A 27218-nucleotide genomic window follows, 5' to 3' on the forward strand; every position below is an offset into this window, starting at 1 on the left:
CCAATTAGCTCATTTTTGCTGAAAAGAGAGGAAAAAATTCAGAATTTCAGTTTTCAAAGCGAAGACTCCTTTTAAAAAAACGTTTGATTATTTTCTTCTTCTTTCAAACTGATTTCCATGCTTGTTTGGGGGTGGGATCTTGGTGTCTGAAGTCTGTGGGTGACCTAAGAGGCCAAAGCAGTCCCCATTCTTGGGTGAAGTTGTGGCTGAATAGTTATTTTCAACTTGCCTCCCCCACCCTCCCCATTCCTTTTTCTTTTATGTGCTGTTGCCTCCCCCTACAACAGCCACTGGTTGGGATTGCCTGTCTGATGCCATCCGGAAAAAGGAGGTACACAGCTCTGGGGGACAGAGGCACATCATGTACAGCATTTTGGGGCTGTGGTTAACGGGGTTGGGGCAACTCAGGTTTGATGACCTGAATTGTATTGACTCCAAGACAAAGAACAATTGATTGGGTTTCCTCTCTAGGAAAGAGACTAATCGACTGGAGTTTAAAGGTTCTTCATCAACATAGGTTGCCTTAGAAAATTGGAAAGATGGGGAGAGATACTGAGATACGTTTAGCCATGGGGCTGGTTACTCTTACCGACCATTATCCCCTCTGTGTTCCCAGGAGTGAACTAGGGGCCATGAGAGATACAGGGGAGGGGGGAATGCTCTCTGACCTTGGGTACCTTGTAAGCCTTCAAGGTAACACAACAGGGGCAGACAGCATCCTACAAGTGAAGTGAGCTGCCTGTTCCAGGCACGTGGTGCAAGGGAAGCTTTGTTTGAGACCTCGAGTGATTGAGATCCTCCTGAGGATCTGGCAGCAGAACCCTTGAATCCACGCTGTCAGCTTAATGCCTTCAGACACTAGGCTGCTGTGCTCAGGGCCCAGCACAGCAGAGAATTCAACACCTGTTTAACTTTTTCCATGCAGGTTGGGGATTGTCTTCAGGGTGTATGTTGCTGCTGTGGCTTCTACCATGGGTGTGAGTGCACGGATTGATCGGATGGGGGTAGTGCACAGGGTGCGGTCTAGTTTAGAGCTCCATCCGCCTGTGATGCTTCAGCCTCTATCCATGTCGACAGCCCTTTTGTAGCATTGGGACACTCCCCACCCCCTCTCCTCACTCAGGACTCCTCCCCTTGATTATTGTAGGGTGGCTTCACATTGCTGTGGCTATGGCTCTTGAACTGATTAATGATGCTCAGAGTGAAATTTTAGTCTTGTAAGACAGATCTGCAGCTCATTCAGGCCCCCACCCCATGCATCCCTCCCCCATCCGCACTCCCTTTTACCCACCATCTGTTCCCCCTAGCCCCCAAAGTTATTTCGGGTGGTTTATGTTCATTCCAGGGAGGAAACTTAAAATCAGAAGAGGACTGGTCCTTTGGTGATGCGGCGGCTCTCAACTCACTACAAGAGTGGTCGCTTCCGAGAGCGCCCCCTGCAGTCCTCCGAGGGCCTCTGTTCCCACATGGGGCCTATGGCTGGTCCTCCTGGCTTCCAGGGCCCTAGAAATGAGGCAAATAGGGGCAGAGTTTGAAGGAGAAGGGGCTGATGAGGAGAGAGGATTGTTGGAAAGCCTCTGTGGTCTCTGAGTATGTGGGTGGGGTATCGCTTGGGAAGGGGAGGTGGAAAATGTTGTCTAGATTTGTTATCCATCCTTGTCGTTCATCCAGAGCCATGCAAATGCAGATTACTTAGCATTTGTACATCATACATGTTTTCCTCCCAAAACAATTTTCTTCTCATCTCATGACGGTCTGTAGTCTCTCTGGAAAGAATGGTTCAGGGCAGAATGTGTGTTTGAGACAAGGGGAATCCCCATGAACCAGAGCTTACCCCTCCTCCTCCTGCTCCATGGTTACATGTGCATCCTCAGATGGTTGCATGGTAGGGTCGTCGGTACTTAGGGTTGGTGGGATATAATGTCTCCCATATGGGAGCCAGTGACCCAGGGCAGACTATCCTGAGTCAGAACATACAGACCATTTTACAGTCTCTGAATAAAACCATGAATGAAACCAGTAAATAAGAGCGCCTTTGTGTTGCAAAGAAAGTTCTCTGTTGTGACTATACTGGAGCTTTGGGACAGTCATTGACTCATTTAGCGTGTATTTCATAGGGTCTGCTATGTGCATGTGGTGTGAAATACTGTTGGGATTAAAAAGTGAATCTCCTATGTGGTTCTCAAACTTTCTGATCTCAAGAACCCATTACACTTTTAAAAAATTATTGAGCACATCCAAAGGGCTTTTGTTTCTGTGGGTTATATCAGTCAGTATTTATTGCATTAGAAGTTAAAACTGAGAAATTTAAAAAATTGTTTTTAGTGTTTATTTTTGAGAGAGAGAGAGTGAATGTGAGTGGGAGAGGAGCAGAGAGAGAGAGAGAGAGAGAGAGAGAAAGACAAAGCAGGCTCCAGGCCCTAAGCTGTCAGCACAGAGCCTGATGTAGGGCTAGAACTCATGAACCCTAAGATCATGACCTCAGCCAAAGTCGGATGCTTAACTGACAGAGCCACCCAGGTGCCCCCAAACTGAGGAGATTTTAAAGCACAAGAATACACAACACACGTTCCATTTGCTGTCAGGGGGATGATGCCATCCCCCTGTATACTCATGAGAGAATAGGAGGGAAAAAGTAAAAAAAGTCCCAGTGCTATTATAAAATTATTTTGACCTTGGGAGCATCCTGAAAGGGTCATGGGGACTCCCAGTGTTCCCCAGACCACACTTTGAGAACCACTGCCCTATGGCCCTCTACCCTAGGGAGCGATGGTCCAGGCAGACCAGCCACGGGCAGGAATAAGCACTGCTCTGGGATGGAATGGGAAGACACCAGAAATGAATTCTGAAAACGTGCTGTGGGATGCTCTGACATATCCTTTTACTGATCGTATGACAGTAATCCATAGAGTCATTCCTGTCACTGAACACAGGTAGTAATCCCCCGATGGTGCTGGTGGAGACTGCCATGGTCCGGGGGCAGGAGGAAAGGGGGAGCATATCTGATACTGAAAGAGAACTTTATTTTTGGGAAATAAAAATCTTGTTCTTACGCCAAGAACTAAAGCTCCACAGAAACTTCTAGATTGGGGGATGACGGAGGAGCACGCAGTGTCTCAACAGACAGAGGGGAAGTCGAGGACCCCCTGCCCTACAGTTACCATTTTCATCTTCCTTTCTTCCACAGGCATCAACTCTCTGATTGCAAACAACATCTATGAGGCTGCCTACCCTCTCCACGATGTAAGTATCATTTCCGCACGGTCTGCAATGGCTGTGCAACACAGGTGACATGGTGGCCGAGTACATGGCAGGCAGGGCACGAGGGAGCCACACTGCTCAGACACCTGGGCTGATTCTGGCCTCCTCGGGCCCGACAGTAATTCCCCCAACTGCCTCTCCGGGTATTATCCCAACCGCGGGATGAACTGGTTTTGGTGGGAGTGTTCCCCACGCGCCCCGCGGTGGTTTGGGAAAAGCAGACGCGGCATGATGTATTTGATGGGAGGAGGTGGTGGTGAAGGTGGGTGGGTGGCAGTAGAAGAGTCAAAGACCCCCGGTAACACACATCCTGGATGGTCAGACCCCGAAAAAGACTGAAGATGACATTGTGTGTGATTGTTTTGTGTGGGTGTGAAATTCCTCATCCTGGATAGGCAGATATATACTATGAATCAGGTTTTTTAACAAATATATTCTAACACTGTTGAAGCCAATCTCTCAAAATTCCTTATGCTATTGTTTGGTTCAGTAGCAAAAACAGACTGACTTGTAAGTAAAGCTTTCCTCGACTGGGAATCATGTTATAAACATTCCGCAATACAGTGCGATGACATTCTTCAAGATGCTTTGTGAAGAACTTGCCTGGCCCATGAACTAGGCGCCCTCATGACCACACTGCTCATTGGTTGCTTCTTTCCCATGGGTCATACAGTCATGCCCAATGAGGCTGCAGAGGCGGGGCTCCCTGAGTGGGCAAATATGCTGTTAGGTTCTGCCACTTGTGGACAGGGGGTGCTTGTGCTGGCACAGGGTGAGTTCACACGGTTTGCTGGCCATGGCCTCTGCATTGCGTTGGCTCTGAGGAGGCACAGGCTGATGGCAGACATGTTAGGAGAGGGGCATCTTTGTGTAAGAAGCTGTCCAGAGGAAACATGGCAAGTGTTGATGACTAACCAAACTGAGTATTGGCTCCTTACCGCGTCTGGCTTTTGACTTTCCTCAAAATGGAATGACAGAAAGAGGTGACGCCAGAAGGTCGAAAGAAAAATCCTTCCTCTGTTTCTGATAATTCCCTTGGCTTTATGCAGCAATCTCTCCTCTCTTACAGGGTGAATACGACAGCCCAGGGGATGACACAAATGATAGAAAGGTAAGCTGGCCCTGGGCTGCACAGAGCGTTTGGCACAGAAGACTGTGGGTGGCTGTGGGGCTAGCCCCAAGTGTCCTGTTTACTTGCTTCTGCATTTTTCAGCAGCTCTTCCACAGCCCCTACCCTCCAGGCATTGGAAATATGAGGGCCGTCTCTGGTCATTGACATGACTGTGTGGGGGCGGTGCTCACACTGGCATTTAGCGCCTAGACAGTGCTCAGCATCCTGAAATCTATTCAGCAGTCTACCCAGAAGCATTGTTCCCCCTCCGATGAGGAAAGAGCTCAATTGAGAAACATTCAGCATCCAAATCCCTTAATTTATAGGTGGGGAAACTGAGCCACAGAAAGAGTGAGCACCTTGCCCACGATGACCCTGCCACAATTAATAGACAGGAGGCTTGGAACACCTCTGACTCCCTAATCTAATGTCCCTGCTAAATAAGTGTATTACTATCCACGCCATCATGGCTGTTTTTTGGGGAGGGGGTCATCCTTAACTTATTCTTCTTCTCTGGGCAGACAAATGGGGTATAACCATTCCCAAGTTAGACATGAGATATGAGGGAGAAGGGGGTTCAGTCATGCTGTATATTCTGGGCCTCTAAGAGTTAGAGGTTATAGTTAGGGGAAGGAAAAGGTCCCTTTGGAAGGACCCGTCCTGTGCCAGTCACAGACAGAACCTTCCCCTACTGCTCTTTCCAGGCCCTCCACCCAGATCCCATTCTTCTGTGTGGGTGCGCCACCCTCCCTCACCATGGAGCGGCGCTCTAAGTAGCAACCGCCTCTTTAGTGGGGACTGCCCCATCTGGCTGTCAACCCCCTCATGCCATCCTCCCACCCAGCTTCCCCCAAGCATCAGCAACTCTGGTGAGCAGAGGAGGGAGGGCAGGGGCGGGAGGGCTAAGGAATTGAAGCCCGAGGAGGAGTTTCCCTCCCCCAGCTCTGTTGTCTGGAAAATTATTCATCCCCCAAGTTGCCTTTTGAGCAGCCTTCTTTTTATCCTGCCTATTAGTCCCTGTTATGAAGTGTTAAGTATTAAAAACATAAAAGGTCTTTTCCAGAAATACTGCTGTGATTGCTTACACATGTCCCCTCTCTGCCTGCCCAGGGAATCTGCTGTAGTATTGCGATGTCTTAACCTCATCTGTTTTCTATCTGACGCTAATAGTCTCAGTGTTTAATTTCCTGAAAAGTCCCGGATCAGAGTTAAAGGAAAAGGAGGAAGCATTTCTCCCCACATCTCACCTAGCTCACCCCAACCGTTTTCTGCCCTCCCACTTTCTCATTTCATATTCCTCCCCTTTAAAGAGTGATCACCACTGCTGCCCACCTAAGGATCCTCCTGCTGAGCGGGCAGTGACCCCAGCCAGTCAAGGTGGAGCACTTTACGGGAACATTCCAGAGACCAGGAACACACAGTGACTCCTGGGAGAAATCAGCCAGACCTCTGTTACCTGCACAGAGGCAGAGGGAAGCAGATTGTAGACTATCTAAAATATATGTCTGTTCGTCTTCGGGATGATATTATGTTAACGTTAACAACACGATACAACAAAAAGTTTTCCTTTCAGGAAATGTTTCTGGGAGGCCAATAGAATTATTCCCAGGGCACAGCCCAACTGGCGGAATGGGTAGAATCTGGGAGGCAGGCAGAGACCCGGTCGGATGGAGCTGCACCTTGGTGGGTAATTCCCAAAGCTGATGTCAAAAGGTGGACAGCTGTGTTCAAAAGACAAGAAGCCCCTTTCTTGTGGCTTTGCCTTGGGTTTGCTGGCCAGTCCTTGTTTTCCTCTGGCACGGTCATGGTTAGGGATATTGGCTTTTCTGGGGTTGGGATAAGGGGATCTGTTGGAGAGGGAAAGCTTCTTTTCTGTCCATTTGGTTTGGGGAACTGATACCCAGCAAGGTGAGGAGATGGTTCCAGAGGCCATAAATGATTGTCCAGTGAGGACTAAAACTCTGGTGTCCAAATCGCAGCCCGTGCTCCCCAGCCAGGTACGCAAGGTCTCGTGTATGGCAGCGGGAATTGTCAGTGCCGTGCTGGGTTTGTTCCTGCAGTTTCAGTGCTGGGTGAGTGGAGCTTAAAAGTATCCTAAGGAAAAAAGAGTCCAAACCTCTGAATACGTGCGGCATATTGATTCACTTTAATTGTGTTATAATAGCCTAGTGTTCTTGGAGAGAGCTGCAGGAAGGATTTTGGTTGGGTGCCAGGGAGAACCCTTGCATCTGTTGCTGGGGGGTGTGGAGAAGGGTTAGGAGCTGCAGTGGGGTCACCCCTCTAGGGGCCTTTAGAGGTGATTTGCAAGGGCACCCCAAGCTGCCCGTCCTGCTGGTACCTGGATGTTCTTTTTTACTCTTCTCTGCAATTCATGCCTGTTTCCATGATCTCCCCGAGGCCCAGGCTCCTTGTGGGCAGATTCCAGGAAAGACCAGAGGCCCCTGAGAATGCAGTCTTCTTCCTTTCCAGCTTGCCTTGTGCAGTTGTGCAGTCTTGATGACTCAGCCCCAGCCAGGGGCTAGAAGTCTCTCTCTCCCTGTTCCTGGAGGGTAATTAACACTACGCAGCCTGCCTCTGGAGAACAGGGGTTTCCCACCTTTGTTTTTTTTTATGTTTTTATTTATTTACTTAGAGAGAGTGAACTGGGGAAGGGCTGAGAGAGAGAGAGAGAGAGAAAATCCCAAGCAGGCTCTACACTGTCAGCACGGAGCCTGACTCAGGGCTCAAACTCACAAACCGTGAAATCATGACCTGAGCTGAAATCTAGAATTGGATGCTTAATTGACTGAGCCACACAGGCGCCCCAGGTTTCACACCTTTCTAGAAAGCAAGGCAGCAGGCAGCAGGAAGAGGGAGCAGCATAGATGTAGAAGGGTCCCCCCTGGCTGCCAGCAGCCACCTAATTCCATATTAGCTGGACCTGCCTGGTTTTCTCAAATGTCCCAGGGAAGTGACCATAACCGTCTTCTGAGGGCTGCCTGAGCCCTGCTAGCTCCCACAGCTTCCCCACCCACTTACAGGGGTGCCTAAGGTACATCACTAGAACATGATTCTCCTCAGCAGTTTTTAAACCCTGGGTCTTGGATTTTCCAGCTTTTGCCAATGATCATTTTCTCTAGTGAATGGTTATAAAGTGACCCACTAAAAGGCATGTGAAGAGAGTCAGTCTGTTTTTCTGACCAGAAAGGTGCTTTTGTCCTGGGTGTCACTAGAGGATTGATTTTCCTCCTCTTGCACTGATACTGCTGATGGAGAACCCAAGAGAGTTGAACTGACTCACCCAAAATCCAAACAGGTCATTGCTGGGAGTAGAATTCCATTCCCTCCCATTCCGTTTGCCCTGTTCCATCACCACCTCACAGTGGGCTGCCACTGGCATCTTTCCTCCCGTTGCAAGCCCGGCTCTGGGGTTGGGGGGGCTCGAGAGGGCTTCGAGTCTCAAACATCTTGCCATTCTCTGACACTGCAAATGTTTTTAACAGTCGGGTTCCTTTATAGTTTCATGAAATACTTAAACCAACTGAACCACTGTCGAATGTGATCTCCAGGGAGCTCAATGGCTGCTCGAGTGCCCTCATCTGTCAGGCAGGGTGGTCCCGGTGGGTCGTTGCTTCCTGCTGTAAAGGTTTGGGGTCAGGCTGACGTGTCTGGAATGACACCTGGGCCTCTGAAATAAAGCACTGTCCCTTGAGAGGGAGCTGCAGACCTTCCCTATTCTATTTGCAGGCTTGGCCAGTCATGAAGAGGACATGGTGTAGCTCTAAGGGAGAAAGGGCATTTACTAAAATCTACTTCAGAAGGATCTAGACTCTGCACATGTAAAGGGATTGTTAGGAGATACTGTGGGTGTCTTCCTGTACTTTCCTCCACCTCACTAATCCCTGGGGACAGAGACTGCAGAGCATGCCTCCTTCCACCCTGACTGCCAGTCTGCTCTGGGACCCTGTAACCATGTGGAGTGAACATTGGTAGAGATGGTGAAGGGTCTGCAGCGCTCCCTGCCCCTCTCCCTGCCTCCCCTGCAGCGAGGCGTAAGCCAGCCTGGACAACCTGGACAGAGCCATGTGAGCATTCAGCCCTAACTGCTGTGTCACTTCCCAGGTTTGGTGCTCAGTAGCTGGAACTCTGGTGCAGGGGCCGCCCCGTGATGTCCTCTGTGTCCATCCCGCTCGTCTGCACTATGCTCACACAGCTCTCTTGGCTCATCCTCATGAACTGAAATCTAGCTTTGCGCTCCGAGGGTACTATGCTGAGAAAGGGACCTCTAGACGTTTCTTGCATCATGCTTGGGGTCCCACCAGGGGCAAGGCTTGTGAGCTTGGCTGTCACTGTGGACCGAGTCAGAAGTGCCATACTTGTTCTTGGAGTGTTTTTAGTTTTTGCCTGCAGGGAAGTGGCAGATGGGTGCTCTCAGACTCAGGATTTGTCTTGATACATGACTCGGAGAGGAATCTGTTCTGGAGGTCAGAGCATGGGAGGCAGGCAGGTGGTGACGACCCACAGCCCTCAGGGGAGTCCTCGCCCGTACCTCCTGACGCACGTTGGCCTCCCTTCGGGCCACAGATGATGTCAACTGTGACAGCCAGGTGCTGGTGAGTGCAGGGATTGCGCTACAAGAGGGAATAAAGGCCCAGGGCAGTAGAAGTACCTCAGGCAAAGAGGAGGAGGTGGTGTAATAAAGCAGTGAGATTAGGTTAGGCACCACCTACCCCCGAGCGAGCAGCATCCAGACTCATGTGTTCACATCCTGCTCTGCCGGCCATGCGCTGCATCACTTTTTGTGTGCAGGTTTCCTCCTCTGCAAGTGGTGGTGACTGTAGCTGAAATTTGCTGTTTCAGTGTCCATGTGGTTTCGAGTTCTTTTCTGCAGTGGTTGGGAGGTGTGATGATGATTGAAGTCTCTACCCATTAAGTAGGAATGCCAGCTCTCATGTCAGTTTATTAAAAAATCAGGTCTTTAAAGGTTCTCAGGTTAAAAGAATGGCTTCCTGATGTGCAACTGGATATCTAAAATACTAGTTAGATAGAGCAAAGTCTGCTTGACAGAATTCCTTGTGAATTCTGTGTGATGTGTAAGGAGAATTAAAGAACACTAACAGGATGGCTCCTGTATTGGACATTTGTTGATGCTAGATGCATAATTCGATTACACGCTAATATCTACTCAGCATGGGTATCAAGGTGATGTCTAATGACGGTTCATTACCAGGTTACTTCATTTCCTGGCAGATGATCTGTGAAGCTCACTGGTCAAGTGTTTAAAACCACAATGCAGTTTGCCACTGGGATTGACACTTAGGTTTTGTCCACATGCTGGCTCTACTAACGTTGCTGTGAGAATGTTACAAGGTGGCATGGCTTGATGTGTTGGTGCCTCATTTCCTCCCTTAACTTCTAGAATGTGTTGTATTCAGGTGTTACCCCCACTCCCCCACAGAAATTACTCTTGTCAAGGTCATGTGTGAACTTACTGATAGTTACTGAATCCGGAGGTCACTGCTCCACTGTTATTTGACTTGACCCAGCAGCAGTGTTTGGCACAGCTGGTCATTTTCTTCTCTTTGAAACCAGTTGTCCCTTGGCTTCCAGGGTACCACACACTTCTAGCTCTCCACATCCCCGGGCGCTCTTCTGTCTCCTGTGCTGTTCATCATCTCCTTGTTCTCTGACCATTGCTGCACTGGGGCCCTGATGTCATGCCTCTTCCTTATCTACTTCCTCCTCCTTGGTGGTTAGATCCTTAGTTTAATGACCTTATAAATCACCTCTTGTTCGACACCTCCCAAATGTACATCTTCTTTGTAAAGGATATGGACCATTCTTTGACCTCCAGAAGCTTACATCCAGTTGCTTACTCAGTAGCCCCATGTGGATGCCAAAAGGGCATCTTAGATTAGTGCATCCCAACCTGAACTCCTGATTCTACCTTCCTAACTGGTTCTTCCCACAGTCTTCCCACCGCAGTGCATGGAATCACCATTTACTCAGCAGCTCAGGCCAGGGTCTCCATCTCTCACTCCACATCCAATCCAACAGTAAATCTTACTCTACCTTTAAAATATAAAGTGGAATCAACCACTTCTCATTACTTCCCCTGCTGTGTCTGTGATGAAGGCCACCATCATTTCTTCTGGACCGTCATGGTAGACCCCTACTCCTATGCCAGCTCTTAGTCTCTTCTCCACACCAGCAGCCAGAGCGGGCTGTCTGTAGTCCAAGGTGGACTGTTTCTCCCCACTACTGCAAATCTCTGCACCTCCCACCCCTGGCTACCTTCAAAGTCCAAAGGTTTTGGTGTGGCCTATAAGCCCCTGAGTGATCTGCCACCTCAGTACTTTCTGACATTATCTCCCATTATTTACCTCAAGGTCATGCTGCCCTAGTAGTGAAAACAGGCTTCCCTGCTTGCTCTAGGATATAACACATGCACTTTTTTCAGGGCCTTTGCACAGGAAGAGTGCTTTTCTGCCTGGCGCATTCCCTCACTTCTTCAGGTCTCAGATCAGAGGTTACCTCAGGCCTTCCCTTGCCATCTATCTAAAATAGCATTCTACCCCACTCTACTGCTCTTTGTCTTCTACTCCCTTGCCTTGATTTATTTTCCCTCAAGACATTTATAAACCTATTTTTAAATGTTTACTTATTTATTTTGAGAGAGAGAGAGCATGCATGCAAGCAGGAAAGGCAAGGAGGGGCAGAGAAAGAGAGAGAGGGAGAGAGAGAATACCAAGTAGACTCCGTGCTGTCAGCGCAGAGCCTGACACAGGGCTCGAACTCACAAACCACGAGATCATGACCTGAGCTGAGACCAGGAGTCAGACACTTAACTGACTGAGCCACCTAGGTGTCCCAAGCATTTATAAATCTTATATGTTGATATGTTTCTGTTTGTTTCCACACATCAGGGTGTAAGCTCCATGACAACAGTGACTTTGTTTGGTTTATAGCTATATCTGGCATCTGGCACGTAGTAGATGTTCAAATGCGGGTGGGGGAGGGCAAGAGGGTTGATGGGCATGGAGGAGGGCACTTGTGGGGATGAGCACTGGGTGTTATATGGAAACCAACTTGACAATAAACTATTTAAAAAAATGAATAAATACTTGTTAAATGAGTGAATGAAGGCAAGCCAGCACTCATTTTCCTGAACAATGCAAGGCAAGGGAATAAAGAGGTGGGGTTATGATTTTCAGGCACTGCCCCAGAGTGTGATGAAGGTCACCTCTGTAGCCTCCTATAGCCAAAGAGGAAGTCAGCCTCTATAGTCTCCTGCCTTTGGATATCTTTCTAGTGGATCTCATGAGAATTTTCCTAGAAGCTGAACTTTGGGGATTCAATTCTGACTTGCTAGGATGATTTGGGGGGCTAAAATTTTGACTTGCTAGAGTGGACAAAAAAAGGTGAACATTTGTCCCCCTCCCCTTCTTACCTGTTTCCCTATTTTTCTTATTTAGCTGCTGTATCAAGAATGGGCACGCTACGGAGTGTTTTATAAGTTTCAACCTATTGACCTCATCAGGTAAGATGTCGGGGGGCACTTGGGAGGACCCTAGAGATGCAGATTCTGAAAGGTACCTGTCAACCCTCCTAACCCCTGGCAGTCTGTTGGCCAAGGAGAGGGCTCTGCTTTTCTAGGCTCTGATTGTCCTGCTCTGTGTCTGATGCATGGGGAGGCAGCTCAGGACAGGCAGGGGGATGGGGTCTGTGTGGGGCAGCAGATAACGTACATTGATATACCATGACTTCTGTCCATCTGCACATAGTCTCTCTTTCCCTGCCTGCTCTTTGTGTGTGTGTGTGTGTGTGTGTGTGTGTGTGAGTGAATGCAGCTATCACTCTTACTATTGTCCTTCAAATTTGTCCTGGAGAATAGGGTGAAGTAGATCCTTGGGTTATGCCGAAGTGGCCATGGTGTTGACCAAGAGAAGGGAAGACCTGACAAATCACATGAGGAATAAGCTGGCTGGTCTGAGAGGGAACTTCAGCTTTTTATGGCTTCTTCACATTAGGAGGGAGAAGAGATTGGAATCCCCCTCCCTTCAGTGCTGCCCCTCAAATGATGTCCTGGTACCTTGAGAGTTTCCCTAGCTTCTACAGAACATTGGTGAAAGTCCTTTGAGAGAATGGACTAGAATGCTATGGGTCTGACTAGCCTCAAGTGGGTTGAGGACTCTAGAATCTCACTGGGCTCTCTGAGCCCACCTTCATTCCAGCAGGGATGTTGGAAGGTAGCACTCTGAAGTGGGAAAGCACTGGGCTGAGAGAGGAGGCTGCCACCTGCCACTAAGGGCTGTGGCTTCTTTGAGTAAGCCATGTTCTCTCCGTGGTCCTCAGGATCCTGGTTATCATAAACTGAAAATAATAATAATAAATTGGGAGGCTGAACTGAGGGAATCTGTGAGGAAATTTGGTAGCACAGCCTCATTTGGAAAAGATGGGGACTTTTGGCCTCATGACTGACATAATGGACTCCTTGCCACACAGTCACTTGTGGCTCTTCTAATGAGCTAATTAATCAGCCAGTAAACACAGAGAGTGTTCCTGGCTAATCGCCCTGGGCTGGGATTGTGCAAGGGGCAGCAGCCAGAAGGATTGTGTCCAGAGGGAGGAATTCCAGCTTCTTCTTGGAAGAAGAAAGCAGCCTGGGGGCCGCAGCTTGAGTAGGTTCACCTCCCACACAGAGATGTGACGGCCCGCCCAGGGAACTGGGAGCTTGCTTGGATGTCTCTTGACAGCAGGTGTTTGTTCCAGCTGAAGACTGTTAACTGAAGCACGGGGGTTGCAGAACAGGGCCACGGGTGCCTGTGACTGAGGCTTCCTCACCCCACACCTCCCATTCCCTGACTGCCTTGTATGAAGCACAGGCCACCTAGACTGTTCTCTGGGCCACACCAAGGCTGTTTCCTCCATGCTTGGTGGGCTTTGATCTTCCTCCCCATATCCCAAGTGGCCACCCACTGTGTCGCCTGTTTTCTCCAGTTACACATTCGGTTTTACAAAATATGATGAAAAAATAAGAATTCTCCCTTCCAGAGAGCCTTGTCTTTTCCCCCAGAGACTTCAGGTGATCGGCCGCCAGCTAAGTGGAAAATGGCTCCAATGTGCACTCGGTTTTGGCCACCAAAGCGGCCTCACCTGCAGGGGAAGAATTGCCTTTGGAGCAAAGCCCTGCTCTGGGGCCTGGCGTTTCCTGAGGACACAGAGCTCAGATCTGTCTAGACAGGGCATGGTGTGCTGCAGAGCTGGAGGGTGTCCACTGCTCCTCACACATCAGATGGCTCAGGGAGCTCCCCCAGCCCCTGGGCGAGGCCAGCGGCTTGGCTGGTTTGGCTGGGAGGGAGGAAGGCTGGAGCCTCAGGCATTTCTCCGAGGCTGGCTGTGGGGGAAGTGAAGCAAAGGGATCACTGGGTGATGTATGGGGGTCAGGGGGTGGGCTGCTGTCCACCCAGTGGTATAAGAAACTCTCAAACCTCAAGGAGCTGCTGACAGTCGTGGGCTAGAGGGATGGACCAGGGGCATTAGGGGCCAGCAGAATAATAGGTGGGCAAGCAGAGACGGTAAGCAAGACCAGGGTGCTAGAGGGGTCATGAAGAGAAAAGAGGGTGCTGGGTGTGGGAAACACCTCCCCACCCTGGACTCCTGTTACATTGCCTTCCAAATGGCCCAGCTCCCTTTGCCTGACTCTCTTAAAGCCACCTACTTTCTCCTCTTTACTGGCAGCCCTCTTTCTCACTTGCCACTCCCTGCTCTGACACCAGGTCCTGTGGGTGCTTCTTCAGAGCCATCTTTCTTCCAGCAGCTTCTGCATCCTTCCTGCCACCACCTGTCGGGACCCACCTGGCCTGCACAGAGCCCAGCCTGTGACTGGTCCCCACACTGTGTCAGTGTTGTTCCATTGCTGCTTACTAACGTGGACCGCACCCTCTTTGTGCCTCACGTAGAACTTGTCCCCCTGTGCTTGTGTTGAAAGATTGGCAGAGGCAGGGAGTCTTCTATAAGTTGGAAATGACAATTCATACAGAGGCTTATGGGAGGCATTTCCCGCCTGTTTCCTTGGGCACCCAGCTCCTTCTTTTTCGTACTGAGCTTCTGTTCCTCCTGCAGATCCCCAGTGTGCCTCCCTCATGCCAACTATTTGGAACATTCTAAAACATCGAGCGGTTGACAACTCAGGGGGTGGGAGATCTGTGTGAGTTTTGAAAGCCCCAGGAGGTGTCTTTCCCCTTCCACAGGCCTTCAAGCCTAAACCTAGACAGAGGGGAGGCAAGATACCCTTCACTGCACCCCTCACCCCTGCCTCCTCCTGCTGCACCTTCGTTCATGCCCAGCAGGCTGCACTGTGGGACTGCTAATGGGTCTCTCCCAGCCCAAGAGGGCTCTCCAACCCCATATCCTATCTGCTCTAGAAAGCCTGGGTGGGGCCTGCAGGCCTGAGTGAGTGTGTGTGTGTGTGTGTGTGTGTGTGTGTGTGTGTGTGTGTGTTAGCATTGCCTGGAAAGTTCCCCAGGGAGGTATCCAGCAGGGATGCCACTCACAGTAGCTCTCTCTGGGAACCTGCAGCCAGAAGCCCTGTGCCCAGGTAGAAACACGGCTTATGACCCAGACAATGGATGAAATGATGCCTTAGCTGGAAGGAAATGACTCTTCTGGTCCCTTAGGAGCCATATGAGGGTCCTTACTGCCAGAAAAGTAGGTGTTTTTTTGTTTTTGTTTTTTTTGTTTTTTGGTCTATACTGCTCTGGCTTAACTCCCCAACATCCAGGAGGGAAGCAGCCTTTATTTTCTGGGGAACCTAGAGGCCTGGAGCCTTTTGAATTTGTGCAGGTGTGATCCACTATTAGGGCCATGACCTGTCTTTTCACTAAATTAATGTCTGCTCACAGGCTGATTTTCTTAGCTGGAAGGGTTTGATATGGATGAGAGTGCAATAAGCTTTAAGCTGAGTTTGATTTAGCCTCCTAACTATGTTGAAATTGATATAAAAAAATTTTATTTTAAGCTCCTCCCACTGCCTGCCTATGACTGTGTGAGGAAGAGAGGGAGTCCCAAATTCTCCGAGGCTTAGCATGACTGCAGTCCACTAACTTTGGGGAATTCACCAAGAGGATAATGCATGGGCAGCCTCAGGTTTGCCACACTGAATCAGGATTACAGTCTGGAGAGGAGTAGTTGACTCTTACTCATTACTTAATGCCCACCTCACGAGCAAGGCTTCCTAGAAATCAGTCCCTAGGCATGGAACCCGTCTGTCCATGTGGCAGCTCTGGAATTCTCTTAGAAATGTCCTGGCTTAAAATCTTGTGATACGAACACTTCGACAGTGACTTGAGAGTGATTTCTGTCGGGTCGTACCATCTCAGGAGCCTTTGGGCCTCACACCTGACTACACATATCTGCCACTTTAGAATCTAGTCCTTTCCAGCCCCATGGATGGGGAGCCTCTCTGGAGCCCTGGCATCACAGGAATTGCCCTTTCCCTCCTCCTACACAAGGCAGAGGTCCTTGTCTTTCCCAGAGTTCTCCAGAACAGATACTAAGGCTGTGTGATTTGATCTGTCCCTCTTGGTCTCTGGGTCCTACTTCTACCCTCCTTAAATGTAACCCATCCAAATCCCTCCAGAAGGAAGACAGAGGAAGCCACATTCTTTCTTAGGAGGCTTCTCATCAGCAGGCTCAGGAAGGACCAGCTGCAGCTGGTTTGGGGTAGGGACTGGAGAGGAAAAAACGTTGATCAACCCATGATTAATTATTTCCTGAGCCCTGCTGCCTCCTCCTTGATCCTTCTCTGGGATTTATAAAGGCAGTTCAGTCCAACACAGTAAGCATTTACTGATGCTTACAGTGAGCAAGTCTCTGTGCTAGGCAGCATGGGGAGGTACAAGATGAAGAAGGTGGAGTTTGTGCCCTAAAGATCTAGCAATTATGTAGGGAGATAGACGTGTGCAAGGCACAATGAAATGAGGGCTTAAAAGGATTATAACTTAAGTACAAACAGATGAAGAGTAATTGCTACTAGCAAAATAAGGAAGGCTTCCTGGAAGGGGTGGCACTTGAATTAGAAATGTTACTTTCTGAAGGACTGGACATGAATGTGTCTTCATGACCAGCCTGGGCTGCCCTTTGTATGGCTTTACTGTTTAGTCTGATATTGATGGCTGGAAATCCCACTGACCCAAAGCTAGGTCCCTCATGACTGTTGAGTGGGAGTCTTAGGTCAAAAAGTTGACTTGCACATCTCACCTGTGTAGATTCTGTGCCAGTCTGGCTCATGTCCCTCGCTCTGCCCTGTGAATTAGCAGAGAAATGGGAGGAGATGAGGCTAGATCCAAGAGAGGGAAGACCAAGGAGAGATGAAGTGTGGGGCTAGCACCTTGGTATTTGCATGGGTCCCAGCATTTGAAGTATTGGATTTAGCTGGGCAACATTTTGCAGACTGGGAAGAAATAGTATCTTGTGGGCCTGAAGAATATTTTTCCTTTACCTCCAGGGTTGGGGGAACACAGTAGACACAGAACAGCAGGCAGTAGCTGGTTGAAGCAAGGCAGAAACAAGGATTGTAATGTTCTGTGCTGTTATATTCTGGCCCATTGTATAGATCAGGAAGTAAGTCAGGCTGTTTATTAAATGTAGCTGTGATGGGGCTCTTGCTTCCCCTGCTAAGAGTCACTGTCCCTCAGTGTGCACCCTCCCAGAGGTCTGTGGTCAACATGCAGACAAGGAGTTGGAATTCAGTGCTCTCCACTCCAGTCTAAGACTGTGCCTGGAGGCCAGCTTGGTCTTATGAGGGTGGCCTCCTAATCCTCAGAACAGCCTTCCATGGAGGGTGCTCCTGTTTCAGATCAAACTTTTAATCTTTCTGCCTCTAGTATCAGCCATATGGTACAGATGGTGGATCCCAAGTTCCAGGAGGCCACACACACATGTGCATGCACACACACACGCGCATGCACACACACATGCGTGCACGCACACAGGCACACACATGCCCCTTTTGGCTGCTCTGAATTCCATGGGCAGAACCAGGGAGAGAACAGGTTGTCTGGCTCACAGCTTATTGCCTCCTTGACCCTCTTGTGTCCAATTTCCCAGGGAAGAAGACAGGCTGCTATTCTAAAAATACATGGCAAGCTATATATTCCATTTCCCCCTTGGGCCCTTATGAGCAGTAGTCTCTCAGCTACCCAGAACTGCTGGGACCAAACCATACCAGCACAGAGGAGGAATGCACTTAGGCGCCACCGCCTCAATGTCTAGGCCTGGAATGAAGGGATGGAGACTCGCTCTCACAACATATTCTAGCAAATGCCCAGCCTCTGCTTGATTTGTCTTGTAGTAGAGAGCGCCTTGCCTCAGGGGCAACTTGCTTTCTCTGATGGACATTTCTAGCCACTAGGAGATCATGGAGCTGGAGCAGGAACTTTGCTGATTTCCCTCCTTTGGATTTCAGTTCAGCTCTCTGGAGCTCTTAAATAATGGGGAAAAAGCTCTTGTGTCCCTAGCAGTTCTCATATACCTGGACTTTTTTTTCTTCCACATAAAATGCTGGTGGGCCTTTCTGCATGTCCTCTTGTGACATGGGCTCTTCAAAGCTCATCATCATGATGCTTCTCTTCGGGACTCACTGGCCTGGGGTACTCAGAGCAAAATCCTTCTACACATAACAGCTAGTGTGGTTGAACCAACACATATATTGCACTGACCATATGTCAGACACTGGTGCTGGTTGTATGAAGAGGAGTTAAGCATGGCCCATGGCCCTGAGCATGGCCTGAAGTTCAAAGTCATGTCTCTAAGCTTATAGATGGCCACTGGGCTTTTCTGGGACATGAAGGGACAAACTGATGGAGAAATTTACAAAAAGTAACTGTGAGGCTGTAAAAAAGAGCATATGGAAAAGATCATGGGAGAATTTGACCCCCAAAATGGCCATCTGCAATGATGGGCTCAGGGGTATCAGCCATGCCTTGGGCAAAGATTGTTGGGGGATGGGTGACTGTAACTCTTTCTAGAAATATCTGTGAGATGTGTCATGGTAGCCCCAGAGCCTGGGAATCCTCAGGAAACATTTTAGGATCACATTAACTTACCAAATCATGGCAAAGCCTCACATGTGTCTAATTCAGGTCATCATGTCTAAAGAAAAAACTTGGCTGGGCTGGAAATATTTCAGGAAAGGAAAAGCAATGTGATCAAAGATTTGGAGAGGATGCATATTAAGACAGACTTAAACAAATAAGAGCTCCCTATCCAGGAAGAAAATGGAGAAGGAGTGAGGCTGACGCTTACTAAGTAAAAAGATGGATAGAGTGTGCATGTGTTTAAGTCCTGAGGCATTTGCTTAGGGACATTCCTTTAGGACAAGGAGCAGTGGGTTAAGAATGAAAAGAACTCAGTTATAGTTCCAGCTTCTTTTCCAGTTGATGTAATGTCTGGACAAGCTGTTCTCTCCCAAACCCCAGTTTCCTCAGGTATGAAATAGGGACCATAACACCTGTGCTACCTGGCCCATGATATCATTTTGAGGACCATGATGAAATATTGCACAAATACTGTGGTGATGGACATAGGTTTGGTTAAGCAAAGCTATTATTTATCTGCTCCATAGAGGAAAATGATAATATTCCACAAGTTAGCAGAATTTTACATAGCCCTTCAGCTCAAAAGTTTTGAAAAATATTGTATAATCCTAAGACTATTGGTTTTCATTGTAAATCTGTGCATTGTAACTGTGTACTTTGTGTGTGTGAGCTCTGTGCCCTCCAGTGACCCTGCAGCATGGGCGTTCTTACCTCCATTTTATAGATGGGGAGACTGAGCTCAGCGAGATAAGGAGTTTCCCCAAGCCACAGAGCTGGCCCATCTGGCCTGTCTGATTCCAGAAACTATGTTTGTTCCCTTGTAGCATGTGGCTGAAGGTGACACAGAGCTCCATCCAGCTAGATGTCAGGCGAGCTGGGATTCCAGCTATCTGGTGTTCATCTCTGAGGGAAAACTGGCATGGGCTCCTGGTGACTGGAACTCACTGGCCATAGTCAACCTCTGCTTACGATGGGGCCGTGGTTATGAATGGTCCCCTGGACATAGCAGAGGTGATGGGCCACTCTTGGCTTGTTGAGCTAGAAAGAATCATTTGTGCCTCTGTTAAGCAACCCCAGAATGCCATGCTTTTGATTTCTCGATTCTATTTTTTATAGTCTTTTTGTTCTGACTTCTTCCATGTTGTTGGGTTGTGAGCTGTCACTTCTTGCTCTTGTCGACCAAGTAGCTCCTGCCCAACTCCAACGTGCTGCTATGTCTCATTTGCAGGTTTTGCAGCCAGACACCCCAGCAGGTTCACACTGTGTACCAGGTGAGACTCTTTCGCAGTCTGCCCCAGAGTCTGGGTGCAGTTAGGTGTGGGATTTTGTAGAAGGTCTGCCTTTGTCATGGGAATGTCTTCTTTTTGTTCCCCAATGAGAGTGAGATGGCATTTCTGAAGCTCAGGAGGCCTCAGAGATGGGACCAGAATAATTATGATGCTGTCAGGTCACAAGAAACCCAGACTACCAAAGATTTTTCTCAAAATAGAGCTCAGTCTGTTAACACGTGGTCTTTGCATCATGGGTCTACTGGATTAAGAGCTTTGTCCTGGGTGTGGCATCAAAACTAAAAGAAGTGGAGGAGCAGAAAGCTTGAAGTGTAATGTTGGGACATTAGGTGCTCATAATAGAACACTGTTGATGGAGGTCACAGAACTGTAAGTAGTGCCCAGCAGGTAGCTTACCCACCAGATACATGTCAATGTGTGAGGGGCAGGTGGTAAAAGGTTTAGAAGAAGGCGTAGTAATTGGATTTAGTATGGTTTGTGTGGGAAACATGTAACTTCTGGAACAGGCAAGTTTAGAATAGAAAGCAGAGGTTTGAAGGAGAGAAGTATGGCGGGGAGCTTTACAGGACTCTGATGAAGGTATTTGTGGTTCGGAGAGACTCCAGAATGGCCAGGGCTGAGAAAGGGCTGAGAAGAAAGCACAAGGCTATGGGCAGTGGTTGGAGGAAACATTTGAGAGAGTGGAGAAAGAGAGCCCAGACAAAGGAGTCATGACAGTGGAAAACCAAAGGGGATGCTGTCAAGTGGTTTCTCTGGAATGTAGGCAGGTGGCAAAACAGGGCTCACAAGGGTTTCAGGACTTGTGCACTCCTAGCTATGAGGTGAGAGCAGACAGTATCTCACCCAGTCTTTTGGGAAACTTTGGGCAAGTTACTCAGCCCCTTTGGACCTGGCGCAGACTCTCTCCCTAATGGAGAGAGGAGAATCTACTCTCCTCTACAAAACCTCTAGGCTGGCTATGGCAGGTGCAAGCCTGTCTGTGGGAGTCGGAGACCTCAGGTAGATCTGAGGGACTGCTCTGGCCCTAGCAAGAGGGAAGGGACTAGCATATGGATAAGTTACCATGGACACAGCCCAACTGTTTGATCCCGTGAGCCACTGTCTCACCACGTGTCTCTGGAACCCTTGAGCTCCCTGTTCCTGCTAATGATATTCCCTTGAGTGATGTTCTCCACCCACACCACATGGGTATGTAACCAACATAAACAGAAAACATCTTAACACATTGAATAACATTGGCGGAACACACGTTACAACAACAACCACAAGATAGCTAAATTTAATTAGCCCGGCACGCCCAGGCCTTTCGCAGAGGGACATGCCTCTGTTTTAGAAACGGAAAACCACAGCATTTTGTGGGTCTGGAAGTCACAGACATAAGCAAGAAACAAAATAAAACAAAACAAAAAGCTTTAAGATCCCTGCCTGGGATATTGCTGTCCTCCGGTATCTTTGAGATTATCTAAGGTATTCAAAGATGTGAGTGGTTGGCTGACTGCCAAGGATTGCTATCCTTGGCCCTGGCAGAATGGTTGACTCACACTGTGAAAGATGTGGCACCTCGCTTGGGTCACCCAGCCCATTGAAGGGACTCAGGAAAATCCGCCTTGAGGGCTCAGGTCTCAGGGTTGTTGGCTCTGCCTCATCAGTTTCTCTCATAGAATCCATATTCAACTGAACACAAGAGAGACAGAGAGAGGATTGAAGGACTGGGATTTTCAACTTTTTATGTGGGCGTTTTAGTCTGGATGAGGGTAAGGACAATGGCTGGTTTCTAGCTGTTATCAATAACAAAATGGTGGTATTGTCTTCAGTTGATATTTTGCCCAGTCCTCAACCTTTGGTCAGTAAGGCAAACTGCTCAGTGGAGAGAACCATCCTAAGGGTGTCTCTTTGCCCCACTCATGGACACTCAGCCTCCTGGAAGCCCTACATGATGCACTTGATAGAGATTCCTCTTGTGGATGGAGATTCATTTCCTTTTATGTCAGTCATCCTCCATGCTTACTCCATGATATGTTTCCCCTCTTTGTCAAGTCCTATGAGATTGTATCTCCCTTTGGAATACTAGCCCTTCTCTTAAGGCTTAACATCTTCCTATCAAATCCTGTGAGATCATATCTCCCTTTGGATATATTAGCCCTTCTCTGAACGTTTAACATCTAACCATGAAGTTGGGAAGAAGACTCCATAATTTTGGAGAAGAGATTTAGGAAACTCTGTAATTCAGTTCAGTTTTACCCAGCAAGGTGATTGAGTGCCTTCCCTGAGCCAGGCACTGTTTTAGGCAATGGAGTTAAAAACTGAGAAAGATAGCTATGGGCTGACTTTGGGTGATTACATAATTTATCATCTACCTAGAACACTTTTGAGAGTAAAGGTGAGCACTGTTAATAATTATGCTGAGTGTACTAGTCAAGTATTGTCATGATAATGCTGTGTAACAAAGTACCCCAAAGTCAGTAGCTTATGACAGCAGTCACTTATTTGTCTTGCTCGTATATCTGTAGGTTGAGTGGAAAAGCTCTGCTTTAGGCTGAGGGTTGTCTGGGCTTGGCTCCAGACCCCAGACTGTGTTCAGGTCTTCATAGATGTGTACATTCTCCTTAGATCAAAAGCTACCTTGGGTATGTTCCTCTCATGGTGAATCATAAGAGCACAAGCAAAGGAATGGAAATGCACAGCACCTCTCAAGATATCACCAGCATCACATTCACTAGTGTTCCATTGGCCAAAGAAGTCACATAGCTAAGCACAAATCTATGTTGCCAGGAAGTTAATATTGGCTGACTACCAATCTGACCTACCACATTGGGATAGCAAGTATAAGCCAGGACCTGTGTTTTACACTAGTCTGATCTCATGCGGCTTGTAATCCAGCAGGGAACACAGATAATGCCTAGTTAATTTTAAGTGTGACATGGTTTACAGTAGAGGATCATGGAATGTGATGGGAATAAAAATGTAGGGTAATCTAGCCGAGGTGGAGAAGGACTCACTAAGGAAGTAACTTTGAACTAAGTTTAAAAAAAAAAAATTTTTTTTTAAATGTCATTATTTTATTTTGACAGAGACAGAGAGTGAGCAGGGGAGGGTCAGAGAGAGACAGAGGGAGATACAGAATCAGAAGACAGGCTCCAGGCTCTGAGCTAGCCATCAGCACAAAGCCCAATGCAGGGCTCAAACCCACGGACTGTGAGATCATGACCTGAGCTAAAGTCGGACACTTAACCAACTGAGCCACCCAGGCGCCCCTGAACTAAGTTTTGATACATGAGTGAAGGCAAAGATAAGCCAGGCAAAGATGAGCAAAGTAATGGCAATAGCTGATATTACATGGTCCTTCCTGTGTGTTAGGCACTGTTTAAGCTCTTTGCATTTGTTAACTTACAAAGCCTTTTGAGATCGACATTGCTATAGTCCTTTTACAGATGAGAAATTGAAACACAAAGCGATTCTGAAGTCACTGAAGGTCACACAGCTAGTAAGTAAGAGGTAAGATTTGAACTCCTGAGTCTGGCTTCAGAGTTGGTTCTGTTTGCTACTGTGTATACCACCCCACGTTGGAAGAGGGTACATTAGGTCTGCAGTGAGGGGAGTGATGAGGGCCTAGGCTGGGGTGAAGCAGGGCTCAGGTCCTGGATTCTGTAGGCTGGTTGAGGATTTGGGGCTTTATCCTAAGGAAAAGAGCATGTCCTTTAAGTGTTTGGCTTATGTGGGTACACTTGTGTGGATGACATTGACATGATCTGGTTGGCTTTTACTTTTAAAGGACCTGGAGTTCTTGCCTGTAGGCATTAGAAATAGATTGCATGTTTTTTGCCAGACAGAATGGAGGGGGTGGTGTTGGGAGGGTCTGGGGAGAAGAGTGGCTTCTGCTCCTGCATGTCTTCTGTCCTTCCAAGAGGACATGATGGATGTTCTGGGTGACACTGAGCTCAGAGTCTCTTTTCTGTTCTCTCCCTTCCACATCCTAACTAACCCACAGATTTCACTAGGTTATAGTGTTCCTGTTTCCCAGTAGCAGATGTCTCAGTGGGCATGATTACTAACAGCATTGACCCCTATACTCACTGTACAGCCCTCTGACCGTGCCCTCTGTATGTGTGATCTGCTTGGATCTTCATGGTAACTCTGTGAGTTTGGCACAGTCACCATCCTCATTGCCAGGAAGAGGACACTGCAACACAGATTAGATAAGTCACTTGCTCCAGATCTCAGACAGTACAACTCCAGAACCCATTATCTTAACCACTTTGGACCACTTTGAGAGAGGAAGGCTGTTGGTGAGACACGGGGGCTGTTTCCTGAAAGGGGCCTGCAGGAGATGGTGGATGGATGTGGTCAGATGTTTAGATAGGATGGTGAGGGAACTCTGGGATCTTTTAGAATAAAATAGACCTGGTTCCTTAAGGGAGTATTGCCGAAGATCATGGAGACTTAGGAATTTTATATTTTGGAGGTCCTTGAAAGCCTCACTTTATAGAAGGGGAACCAAAATCCTCTAGCAGATTTAATGGGGCAGAGAGACATTATTCCTTTAGTGATAAGAAATCATTAATCTGTGCTGCTGTAACCTGCTGACATTTAATACAGACAACGGTGAGCTGGGAGGTAAAAGGGTATGTGGGGTTAGAGGTGGTAGAATATGCTCCGGGTAGGTTGGCCTACCTGCTGCCTTCCTTACCTAACAATAGGGGGATTGGGATAGGTGATCTATAGCATCCCTTCCAGGGCCAACTTTCTAGGCTCTCTATATAGAATCTCAAGCCTGAAGCTGGTCTGGGGGCAGGACCCCAGGTCTCACAATGAGGCAAGTTGAAGTAAGGGTTAGAGCCTGGGCCACAGTTCTAGACTCCATCCATTGGACTCACCACCACCCAGGGTGCCCCTGCCGCCATACCCCTGGATTTCTTCTTCTCCCTTTTTCGAACACCCCCATCTCTGTTTTCTTTTGCCTCTCCAGCTTTGATCACATCTGGAGCATTTTGTGGAGTTGATGAGTGTGTGTTTTCCTGTTGGGACACATGGTGTGTATCAGAAGCACTTAAGAAGCTTTGGATGAGTGGAAAAGTCTGCGTGGCATCTCAGGGGCTGCTGGCCTGGAGGGTGGATGGCAGCAGTATGTCAGGAGACCTGGCATGATGGCTGACTGACTTGGGAAGGCCCAGAGGCCCAGCCTGGGGACTGCTGCTCCAAATGGCTTTGAGTTGTTCCAGTGGGGTTGGTGCATGGAAATTATATGCGTGTGTGTGCACGTGTATGAGTGTGTAAGTGGACTAGAAGGCCCTCTGCCTTGTTGCCATGGGATGCTGCCCTTCAGGCTTTGGTCTCCATGGTAACTGGGGCTCTTACTACCTATGTGCACATCCAATAACATAAACCAATGGTGTGTTTTCTATAGATAGACAGTGGGTGATGAACGTGACATGGGGGCAGAGAGGCAGAGCAGCACTCTGTCTTTGAAAGGTGACTGTAATTTCTAGTGAGCTGCCCAGTAGGACCACTGGGCATTGAGGATAGATGAGATGCAAAGTAGGCTTCCATAGTGAATGAGCTGGGAAGTCTGGTTGCTTGACCAGGACTCTCTTTGCTGTCTATTGTCCTTTCCCTTGGTGTTGGCCTTTAATCATGAGTCCCAGGCATGGGCAGTGGGGAGATGGCATGTTTCTATGTAGGTGAAGATACTTTCATGGGTGGTGAGGAGGGGTAGGTGTGCCCGGTCAACTCTGTTTACCATTCATTTGGAGCTGGACTCCTGGCAAGGTGTTTCAAAGCCCACCATGGCTCTCTGGTGTCCTTCGCACCTCTTCCCAGGGCCTGAGTTCATAATCTTCAGGCTTCACGCTGTGTGCATCTCCCTCTAACCTCTCTGGTTCTCCTGAACTTTTCTTCTTCCTTCTCCAATAACCATCACACTTTGTTCTTTCTTCCTCCATCTCCTTTCCTTACCAGTCTATTGCAGCTACTCTCCATCCATTCACCCCTAGTGACATCTTCTAGACGTGGGGGTGACTGGATGTATTGGCTTGGTGGAGGTGATTTTGGAATGCGATAGAAGGTATTTATATGCTCAGGGTAGGGGTGATGCTGGGGAATCCCACACAGAGTTCAGCCTAGAAGATTGCTAATGCTGTTGCAACTCTAACAGAGAACAGTCCTGTCTATCCATGGCTCAAATTAAATTGCAGATGCCCCTAACTCAGGGTTAGGAATGTAAACAACTAGTGGGTTGTGGACTTCAAGCAGTGAGCAAACTCGGCAGGAGAGAGGCCTGGAGAGGGCTGGCTGTGGCTGGATTTTCCAACTGATGTTTTTCCAGAGGCTTCCCTGACTTCTTAGATTCCAGACACCAGAGCACCTCTTGAGCAGCACATCTGGGAGTATGGCTCCTCCTTGGTTGTGAAGCAGTTGTGAACAGAGAGGGGAGAGATTTCTTCCATTTAACTGGGCCCGCTCTGGGAGAGGATTTAAACAAGGGGTGGAGAAGGGAGTGCATGGGCTGCAGAGTCCACACTGGGTTGTGTGACATCGTGACACAGAGTCCCAGGAGCCCAAGTCTGAGCTCAGAATGGTGTGACAAGGCTCAGTTTGCAGACCTAGCCCCTCCTGTGAGGGAGGTAGACAGCTGCCCCTGTGATGTGACTTGCTCATCATTGATGCCGTCATCATTCAAAACACTCGGGGAAAAAAAATTTAAAAAATTTAAAAAAATAATTTCAATATGTAACTCAAGACAAGTTTCCACAAAAGAATAATTGAATCTTTAAAAAAAAAAAAAACAAAAACACTCAGGGATTCAAGCACATATATGGTGGCGGGAACTGTCCAGGCATTGGTAATGAAAAATCCAGCTTCGAAGGGCTTATAGTCAACTTGGAGAAAAGAGGAGTCAGCTAATATCTACAGATGTGTGATGACCATTCAGACAGAATATGTGTAGCAGAATTAGAAGGTACAAAAGGGGTGGCTCTTTAATCAGAGGAGGCCTGGAACATGCATGATTGAGCTGAGTTCTGAATAATGACGTAAGTTTGGTGGAGAGGATGGGGCTGTGAATTAAGGCATGCAGTGGTGAAAAAGCATAATCATTCAGGGATTTGCAGAAGGCTGCGTTTCACAGGAATGGAGGGTATATGTGAGGGTGGGGAGGGATGTAAGGCAGGAAAGATAGGCAGGCATCAGATCATAAAGCCAGTGTGAAATACTCAGCTAAAGTGATGTGAGAGAATTTTGAATAGGAAGCTGGTAAGATCAGACTGAAGAATGTTATTTGAGGGATAAAATTCCCCCAACTACTTTTCCCAGAAGTGTGTCAGGGCCAGGGCAATGCCAGGCCTTGTGGAAATGAGGCATAGATTGAGTGTGTGGTGGGAGAGAGGGTGCCAGGGTGGGAGAAGGGGCAAAGCTTCTTGGAGAGGGAGACCTCACAGGCGTAATCGGAAGCTTGGGAAAGACAGCTCGGTAGCCTAAGGACAC

General features: G+C 48.2%; 1 protein-coding gene across 1 annotated transcript in view; it reads left to right on the forward strand.

The window, feature by feature from the left end:
* Positions 1 to 27218, forward strand: part of ANO2 (anoctamin 2) — a 328305-nt gene that overhangs the window by 99256 nt on the left and 201831 nt on the right. Inside the window, exons 9-11 of the mRNA XM_077759020.1 lie at positions 3188 to 3243; positions 4331 to 4372; positions 11827 to 11891. Coding sequence (XP_077615146.1) covers positions 3188 to 3243; positions 4331 to 4372; positions 11827 to 11891 — 163 coding nt within the window. The remainder of the gene's footprint in view (positions 1 to 3187; positions 3244 to 4330; positions 4373 to 11826; positions 11892 to 27218) is intronic.

The sequence above is a fragment of the Crocuta crocuta genome, unplaced genomic scaffold, assembly GCF_008692635.1.
Source record: "Crocuta crocuta isolate KB4526 unplaced genomic scaffold, BGI_CrCroc_1.0 scaffold72, whole genome shotgun sequence".
NCBI lineage: Eukaryota > Metazoa > Chordata > Mammalia > Carnivora > Hyaenidae > Crocuta > Crocuta crocuta.